At 46.1% G+C, this 9,454-nt stretch overlaps 1 protein-coding gene across 3 annotated transcripts in view; it reads left to right on the top strand.

Moving 5' to 3' along the window:
- BRWD3 (bromodomain and WD repeat domain containing 3) overlaps positions 1-9,454 on the top strand; it is a 55,531-nt gene that overhangs the window by 575 nt on the left and 45,502 nt on the right. For 2 of the 3 annotated variants that reach the window (XM_052673418.1, XM_052673419.1), the window contains exons 3-5: positions 17-46; positions 259-318; positions 8,337-8,487. In XM_052673418.1, the coding sequence (XP_052529378.1) occupies positions 17-46; positions 259-318; positions 8,337-8,487 (241 nt within the window). Of the gene's footprint in view, positions 1-16; positions 47-258; positions 319-563; positions 675-8,336; positions 8,488-9,454 lie in introns of those variants that run through there. The other variant, XM_052673420.1, reaches the window with a different exon arrangement.

The raw sequence follows: 9,454 nt of genomic DNA, 5'->3' as shown, positions 1-9,454 counted from the left end.
CTGTGTGTGTCCCCAGGTGCTGGTGGAGGAGCTGGAGGAGCACCAGGTAAGGGACGGCGCTGCCCGGCCCGGCCCGGCCCCTCCCGGCACTGCGGGGCCATGCAGCGCGGTGCGGCCGGGGCCGCGGTGCGGCCGGGCCGGGGGCCGCGGAGCGGAGCGGAGCCGAGCCGGCTGCCCTCGGCCGCCCGGGGAGGGGTCTGACCTCCGGCTCCGTCCCTCCTCCCGCTCTCTCTCTCTCTCCCCGTCTCCCTCCCGCAGCTGATCCCCCGGCGCCTGGACTGGCAGGGCAAGGAGCACCGCCGCAGCTTCGAGGACCTGGTGAGCCCCTCGCGCCGGCGGCTGCCCCGCGTCCCCGCCACACTCTGCGCTCCCCCCGCCCCGCCCGACGGCATCGCTCCGCTGGCCCCAGGCCACCACCGGGCCGGGGCAACGGGGGCATGGCGGGGCGGTGAAGCCGGGCTGGGTGAGGAGGGGAGGGGGTTGGTTAACAGGATGGGAGCGGTGGGGACGGCCGGGGGACTGACCGCGACGCGCTATTGTGGGGCCGGGGCGGGTTATCTGAGGGCACGTACCGGGGCCCGGCCTGGCGAATGGCGCCGCGCCTTACAAGCCGGAGCGGCGCGAGCGGCGATGCGAGGAGGCGGCTGATTGGCTCCGGCGCCGCAGAGGAACTGGTGGGGGTGGCAGGGGGCGCGGGGCTGGGAGCCGAGGGTCTGGCCCGGCCCGCGGGGCGCTGAGGGGGCGGGCGGCGAGCGCGGGCCGGGGGCGGCGGCGGCGGGGGGTGCGGAGCTGCGGGGCCGCCCTGCGGCGTTGGGCCTGCGGGCGCGGCCTGCGCCGGGCCCCGCTTGGGAAGCGTGGCGTTGAAAACACAAAGTCTGTGAGATAGATGTGGGGAGACCGGCGCGGGTGGGTCAGAGCCGCCTGGGTGCCCGCCGCTGAGGAAGGGCGGCTTTGCCTTGCGCCGGGGAAGGCGCGGCCGCTGAGGGCCGCGGAGAAAAGCGGCCCTATCGTCACTGCCCGCGGGTGACGGCTCTGGCACTGCAGCTGGCGGCTTGGCTGTAGCCCTATAACGCGCTGTGAGCGTCCCGCTCCGCAGGCGGGGGGAGCTTCGTGCTCCCGCCCCGCAGAGCGCCGTGCCGGTGCGGGCTTTGAGAACGAGTGTTGTCCTGTAGCTTGCTATGCGGTTGGTTTTCCATTGTAGCACTGTTTTAGGTGTTCAGGTGCAGGTGGGAGAGTTCCTGACATTGAGGTGAGACACTGGTGCTCCTGGCTTTCCCTTTCTGAAACATACAGAGAATTTAAGGTGATTGTGCTTTGTCATTCCTGTGATGGATAATTCTAGAGCTGTTTATTGAGTGAGCAGAAATGGAGTAAGTACTGCATTCAGTAAATCTCAGTGCTGTGTGCGATTTTCCTAGAGCATCTGAAATCTAACAGGCCAGTTTGGGTTCAGATTGTGCCTGCATGCAGTGAAGGGTGCTAACAGCTGCATTGTGAAAGCTGATTTCAGACTATTTTGCTTCATCAGTTGCATTGTGTCTGTTTTTCCACTTTGTTCTGTAAGGTGTGGCTAGGAAAGCGTTAAAGCTTTTTCTTCTGTGTTAGGTGCTGCTGCTGAAGATGTATGTTTTTAAGACTATCAGAAGCAGGAAGCAAATTGGAGTAAAGTGAGGCTTGGAATTAATGGGAAGTTGCTTCTTGGAGCATAGAATTATCAAAGCCAAATATAAGATCTTTTTTTTCTTCTCTTTTAAGTTAATCAACAGTTATCTTTTTTTTGTCATCTCTTTTTTAGTTTTGTTTAGCTGGTTAATATGATAAATCAGTTAGGAACAGGACCACAAGCTAATCATTACAGCAAGACAGGTTGATGCTGTATGGGATGAGCTGAGCTTCAATTAATCCTCAGGCTGAAGCTTTTACTGTCAAGAATGTGGCAGGAAAGCCTTTTTCCCACTCTGCTTAGAGTTTGATGAATCTGGAATTTGGACCTTTGGATACATATGATTGTATATTAACCTGAACTACTTGACTTCTGTGCTAGCTAGATGTCTAGAATGTAATGTTTAGAACAAAGCTAGGGCTGTGGAGAAGAAAAAACTCTGAACTTAACTTTAATTATCTCACCTCATGAACAAAAAATTAATTACTGATGCTAGCAGTCAGGGATGGAGTTTTTTTCTACCCATTTCTCTTGTTTGACCACTGAGAAGCAGAAAGGCAATCAGTTACAATCTTTGCCTTGTGTTGCAACTGCACTGGGCAGGCAGGCCTGAGATAATTGAGTAAATGAGAGATTTGCAAACCCGGAGAAGTTAGGTTTGTTTGCTTGTTTGCCCAATATTCTGCTCTCGCAAATCTGACAAAGAATTTATTGTCCTAATTGCTGATGTTTTTCTATTCTCTGTCTGACTGTTTAGTCTAGAGCTGGTATTTTTGCAAGAATGTGTTGATGCTCTTGTTGTAGAGTGTGCTATTGCTCTGAGTTCTTTCTGAAATGATAAAGATGGAACAACCAAATCACCTAGCAGGTGGCTTTTATCTAGTTAATGTTTACTCCCACCTCCCTCAAGCTTTCAGTCAAGATCCGAAATCTCTCTGTTAAGAGATTTCTTTCTTTCTTATTTGAACTTAGTCCTTCACTTTACGTATCAGTCACCCTCAGGCAGGAGAATAGTTGAAGATACACTCATAAGTACTGTATCTGGTGAGCGAAGCCACACAGAGAACATGAGCATGTTCTGCATTTGTGTTCCCTTTGTGTTTCCTGCTTCTTTCCACTTTGGAGCACTTTTTATGTGCAACATGTGGCTGCCTGTCTACCAGGTGTGCTCCAAAGGTCTGCCTGCTCCAAGCGGTTTTTACTTTGCTATTGGCTGCTGGTGGTCTTGGGACATGAAACATGCTTGTAAAGGGGAGGGTCCTCACTTTCATTATGAAGGTCTTAGGTATGTTGAACTTGCATGCAATTAGTACTTCTATTTTAAATTAACCACAGCAGCTTAATGTACAGCCAGCTGCCGAGCAGACGAGTTGAGCTGAGCTGCTTTAGATTACCAGAGCAGTCTCCAGTGGGCAGTTTTTGGAAATTATTTTTGTTTATTCCTGATAAAAATGACTTTTCTGGTTTTCAAGAACTTTCTGAAGGACTGTCTATGCTGGCAAAGGCTGTTTTGTTCTTTGTGCTGAAGTTGAGCTTAATTTTAGGAAAAACTGAACATCAGCTGTTGTTGGACGGTGTCTCTGAGTGGAGAATTTGTATCTGTGGATGACTGCACTAGTATGGAACAGCTTATGGGATTTGGCTTTGGGTTTCTGCCTCGTCCATCTGCATTGATTTAAAACTAGCTGTGAATCTGAGGTGCCGTTATTTATAGCTATCGCCAATCCCAGCATTAGGAGCAGAGAGGTGGTGTGGTTTTGTCACCTCAGGAAAATGTCATCTGCTATATGATAGTTCCAACCCACTCTCCCTGAGGAAATTGAGTGGATAATGGCTTTTGAATTTCTGTGTATATGCATATTGTTGACGTCTTATGAAAGTCCAGTATCTGAGGTTTCTTTTGTTGCGATTCCATATTTGAGGTCTTGAGTAATTTCCTGCTTGCTCAGCTGTCTTGGTCCTCTGGTCTCCTCTGCTGCTTTTTGATGGAGTTGTCAATTGATTCTTAATTGATTGTTATTTTGGCAAATGAGAGCAGCATGATGCGGCTGCCTGGAGGTCAGAAATCTGCTGCTGCTGCACGGCTGCCTGCCTGCCCTAGGACCTGGTGGGAAGGGGCCTTCCAAGGCCCACGTTGTTCTCTGTCTTCCCTCCGCTGTGCAGCTTTTGCATCAGATGGAGTTGGTGCTTTGAAGCCATGTTTCTCTAGGCTTCCCTGAAGAGGCGTTTCAGAGCTATCTCGTTCCAGACCCTGGGAACACAGGCATCTCATTATAAGTAGTAATCACAATGAGTTGGCTTTTTGTTTGCTTGTTTCCTGTTTATTGAACTGTTCTTGGGAGGAGAAACTGTCAGCAGTAATTCCAGGGGATTTTGTTTGTTTGTTTCGGGGATCAGCAAGCCTCTTGCCTGTGTCTTAGCTGCCCAGTGAGGACTCTTTGCTTAGCAGTCTGATTATGTTGTAATACTTCCAACATCAGGAGCATAAACAGGTTTAGAGGTATGACTTTCTTCTAGCCATTACGTGACTTCAGCAATAGTTCCTTATTTGCAGCTGCTTATCTGTGTAGCAGCATATTTGCATATTAGTTCAAGCTGTTGTGATGAAGTTCACTTGGAGCTGTTTACATGGAGTTTTTAGGACATACTGGCTTTGCTTGATTACTCAAGTTTTTAGGTCTGCAAGACCTGCAAAGTTGGTTATTGGAAAGCATTTCTGCGGTGCTCTGGCAGTCTCATGCTCTGATATTTTCACCTGTATAGGACTGTTTCATATAAAGGCAACAGCCATTTTTATCATTTATCTCAGTATGTCTGTAGAACTGGCTCTCACTTAGCATGCCTTCAGCTCTTCTGAGTTATTTTAAAACAGTCCTTTAAAAGCTCCTTGTTTAGCATGTTTTTGGCCTGTCTTGCTAGTTTCTTGCTTTTTTTTTTCTAATTTGTATTTATTTTTCAAAAGTAGTTTTTAATATTCTAAAGATATTTTCTAATGCACTTGAAGGGGGTGATAATATGCTTACTGCTGTTTAATTTTGGCATCCCACCTCTTTGCCACACAGCAAATGTGGCTGTAGCTGACGTTAAGCTTTGCCTTTTTCTGTCCTTCTTTGAATGCAAATGTGATCTGGGAGGCTTCATTTTTCTCAGCCATGCGTTTGCAGCTTTACAATTTGGGGTGATTTTTAAAATCAATGTGCAGCTCTCACGCAGAGGTGAGAGACAGGAACTTTGTTTCAAGTTTTTTTGGGAACCTGAAAACAAAATTCCTTGTTCTGCTCCAGGCTGCAGTTTAAGCGTTTTAGTTGGAAGTTACTATGGAAAAAAATCTCCATGAGAATTTACTTCTACTGCTGTCTGCCTGCGTAGCTGTTTGGTAGTAACAATATTAATATACAGATTAGGGGCCACTTAGGCTGCTGTGGTTTGTAGAAACGTGTAAATGACAGGGGAAGGAGAGCCACGCAGCCTTTCTTCTTTAGTGTGGTATGGTTCTGATTGCAGGTGGCGGAGCTGATGGGCAGGGCGTGTTAATAAAGGGAACGATCACTTTGATACGCGGCCAGTCTGTGCAATATGCTCCACATGAAATGTTGCTGAGGAAAGTTTACAGTCTAATAAAACTGAGCGCTGAGATCTGGCAGCTCCCTGGTGCTGGTTTAGCTCTGGCTCCGTGCTGGGTTCACCAACTTTCCTGGTCTGGCAGGGAGCAGCCAGATGTCTGTGTCCTGAGCTGCTTAGCGTCTCGGCCACCCAGACAAATCACCGCCAGGCATCTACAGATAGCTGCCACATGCTCAGGGTTCTGGCACATCCATCTTTGATCTTTGAGTGCTGGCAGGTCTGCAGATGTGCTGGTGCTCACTCCCCTTGCTGTTCTTTAAAAAACAAACAAACAAACAAAAAAAACCAAAAAAACAACAACTGCCTTAAAGGTCTTCATGCAAGCAAGTAGCATTCCATTTCTGAATAGATGTACTGAGTCAGTCAGTTCTTGCTGAATAACGTGTGCTTTGTGTTAGTAGAGCCAGGCTCTGTCTCCACAGTAGGATATCTGCTGCCAGGCTTAATCCAACACCTCTCTCCAGACATAGAATAGCAGCAAGGCTTCAAACAGTGTGTTCCTGAGTGAAAAGGGATGTGTTTCGCTGTGTTACATTGAGAGAATGTTCGGCCTTTCTGAAAGGTTTCCAGAGAGAGGAGGATTTCTACTCTAAAATTGAAATGAAAGTTTTTTCTGCTTTTGGATTGGTTACCAGCTCTCTTTTAATCTTTGGAGTTTGAATAACTGCTAGAATTGATAGCTGTTGACTGAGAAACGTGCTACTACCTATCAGAGCTGTGAAAGAGCATTTTGCACTCTGAATTTAATACGTTGCATATTTTCTCCTTAGATTGCTTTTGTTTCAGATCCTTCCCTTACAGTGAAGAGAGGCTAGCACACGATAACAAAGCCTTTTGTACTGTATGTATGTATATGTGTATATATATATATAAATTATATTTATAATTTACAAATAGCTAAGAATGGCAAACAAATAGAAAAGTTCACATAATCCTTGTATCTCATTTTGGCTACTGTTATATCATGTAGTTTCCAACTATTGTCAATTTATAACTACATCCTGGACCTCACTGTCTGCACAATTGGGTACTGATATCATTTTGAACCTGTATGGTTTTGGGGAAAAAAAAGTTTGGCTGCAGAAGCTGCTCAGAATAGGGTGACATTCGTGGTACTTATACATTCATTCCTTAATGCTCATAGTAAGAAAATTAATGATGTGAGCCTTTGTTAATGTAGTTATCAAGTTTATATTTCTTGCAGAATTACAAAGCCCAGGGCTTTGGAGGAGCCTGCCTTTCTGCTTTGCCTTGCAGATCTTTGGCATGCAGTGAATGAGAGGTTGCATGGTGAAGCCTTACTCTTCTGTAAGAGTTTCCATTCAGATTGGGAGTGTTTGAGTGATTTCAATTAAATAGTACCTTGTCTGGGTCATTAGAAAAGGCTGTGATTTGTTTGGTTAAAATCTCACTCGTGCTGTGGGACGGCGCTGATCCTGCCTGCACTGCGGTGGTGACATTGTACAACATGACTCACTGCTTTGGGCCCCGTAGCACCACTGCTGCTGCCCAATTGGAATGAACCATTTCCCAATGACATGTGGTAATAACGCCAGTGATGACACAGCTCAGCCAGTAGTGTTTTGGCAGAACACCTCAATTAAGTGGTTGTCTGTTCCTCTTTTCAGCTGCCTGCCGCTCCCTCTGCTGTTCTGGGGCATTCTCTCATGGGTGTAGGTGAAGAGAGTAGCCAGACCTGTCTGGTGATGCTCTGCTATTAAAGGAAGCGGTTCTCTCCTTTCCACCAGCTTTGGTGGAAAGCTCTTCCATCAGCTTGTCAGAATCACAGTCAGCTCTGCAGAGTGCCTTTCCCTTCTGTGGGTTGAATGTTCTCTGAGCCTGGGGAGCCGAAACAGTTCGCAGTGTGATAGATGAGCGCTGGGGCTGATGCCAAGGGAAACTATATCAAGTAGTCAAGCTGGGCAAAAACTTGTCCTGCACTTTGGGAAGGGACTTGCGTTGCTGAAGAGTGCTTAGAACTCCTCACCAGCATTGGGTACGACTGGACACAGCTGCAGTGTTCTGGTGGGTGTGTGCATACACATGTGCCTGCTGCTGTTTCTTTACAATGAATGCTGTTCTGGCCTTTTCAGGTTGGCTTTAGTATTACTTGGCATTAGCTTGTGGCTTGGGAAAACAAAAAAAGCTCTTTTAGTATCATCTTATTCTTCATAATGTTGCAAGAGATACAGCACTTGCAAATAGTTCTAGTTCAGTGTTTTCTCAGTCTTCAATCACAGGTACCAAGGAGTTGAAAGGCTGGCTGTTGTTGATCTTAGAAAAGAGGTGGTCGTAGCTCTACATCCTGGGTTGAAGGAGTCAAATGAACTCTGATGTTGCATATTTTTGTTGGCAGCTGGTGGGTGTAGTAGTAGTCAGGCAGCTACAGAGCACTCTAGACATGGCAGCAAAGCTTATTTGCTGTTTGGACAGACTGTTGGGGAAGCTATCATATCCCCATAGAAAACAGTCTCTGTCTAAAGCAGAAAAGGAGGAATGATTTCTCGGGATAATTAATTAGGAGCTGGCAAATGTGGGTCTTAAAGTTACTATTCCTAACAATTAGAAAATAAGGACTGGGTATTGCTCTAAGCATAATATGTAGGGTTTTCAGGCTTTGTACATGCACTTCTTACAGTGATGTAAGGCAAGGGTTTTTCAGCTAAGCAAAACATAGTGCATGTGAGAAGAATGAATTGAAGGGTAAAACAGACTGGAGAAGCCCCAGGCAATACTTCATTTGATCAGACCAATGCAGTGAGAATGCTGTGTTTCTGGGATCTTTTGTTTGTTATTAAAGAGTGTTCTAAATTACTACTCTGGCTGTTATTACCTTGATTTTTCTAGTCTGACTTATTCCACATTCTGTGACATGTTAAAAGATATTTTAGGTATAATTAGTTTTGAGGACACTTTCACCATCTTCATTTTAGAAATCATTTAAGTAACTAATTTTAATATTTGAATAGGAATTAAAAAAAAAAGAAAAAAAACTAGCAGAAGCAAAAATGAACCTATTTTCAGATACCTGTGTTATCTGTATGTTTAGGTGGCTGTCAATGCACACATCCCTCCGGATTATCTTCTTAGGATCTGTGAGAGACTCGGGCCACTTTTAGACAAGGAAATCCCACAGAGCGTCTTAGGTGTGCAGACCTTGCTGGGAGTTGGGCGGCAATCTCTGTTAAGGGCAGCAAAAGGTAAGATTTATGTCTGTCTGCATTTTGTTTTGAGGAACGAAACCTTTTGTTTCAATCCATATTGTGTTATCTGTATCTGTTTGTGTAAACCCTGGTTTATCTTCTCTGCTTTTCAGCTCCTGCTTACTTATTGTGGTCTTGCTAAAACACAGTTATTGCTGGCCCTGTTGTTGTGTCTTTGGTTGGGAATGCCATCTCTGTGTCTATTATTGCCTTATCTTGTTACTTCTCCTTTCCCTCCCAAGCTTGTTGGACTGGTATTTGTGTCAACAGTGTGATGAACTGGATTAGAGATTTGACCCACCTGAAAAATAGCCATATTTTTCCAAATGCATAAACGTGTGCGTGTGTCTGAAGTAACCTACCACAGTATATATTTTGCTGGGCTATCTTTCACACTGGTGTATTCCATTATTTGATTGTCTGGCTGTACAGACAGGTTGAAGGATAGGGTGGCATTTGGGACAGCAGTTAGAGGGTTGGAGAAAGTGAGCCATTCTTTGGTGATAGTTTCCTGATTGTCCTTGCTTGAAGTTAATTTGAACAAAATCCCCTGTTCCCTTCTTGAATAGGACACCAGTCTAGTCCTTCTGAAAAACTGCTCTGCTTGAGACAGTGATCCTGAAAGCACACTTTTGTGTTATAACTAAGCGGATCTGAGAGCCATTTGCTATTGAAAAGAGTGGTTCCTCCCTTCCCTCCTCCCTGCCACTTCTCCCCTGTAGGAGCCAGAACTTGTCTGATCCTATGATGTGCTGATTCACAGCTGAACTGTTGCAAAACTTGGTATTGCTATGGTAAGTACTGAATTAAATGAGCTCGTGGATCAGAGTGCTGGAGGTGACAAAGGAGCATCCTCCTGAGAGAAGAGCCGGGGTGGAGAGCTGCACCTTCCTGTGTCAGTGCCAATTGAGCGCTAAATTTTCTGCATGTGAAGTCAGACTCAGATGCATAACCATGATGGTAG

Source organism: Tympanuchus pallidicinctus, unplaced genomic scaffold, assembly GCF_026119805.1.
Source record: "Tympanuchus pallidicinctus isolate F22 unplaced genomic scaffold, pur_lepc_1.0 scaffold13, whole genome shotgun sequence".
NCBI lineage: Eukaryota > Metazoa > Chordata > Aves > Galliformes > Phasianidae > Tympanuchus > Tympanuchus pallidicinctus.
The sequence above is the reverse complement of the archived record's forward strand: the minus strand, read 5'-3'. Positions and strand labels throughout refer to the sequence as shown.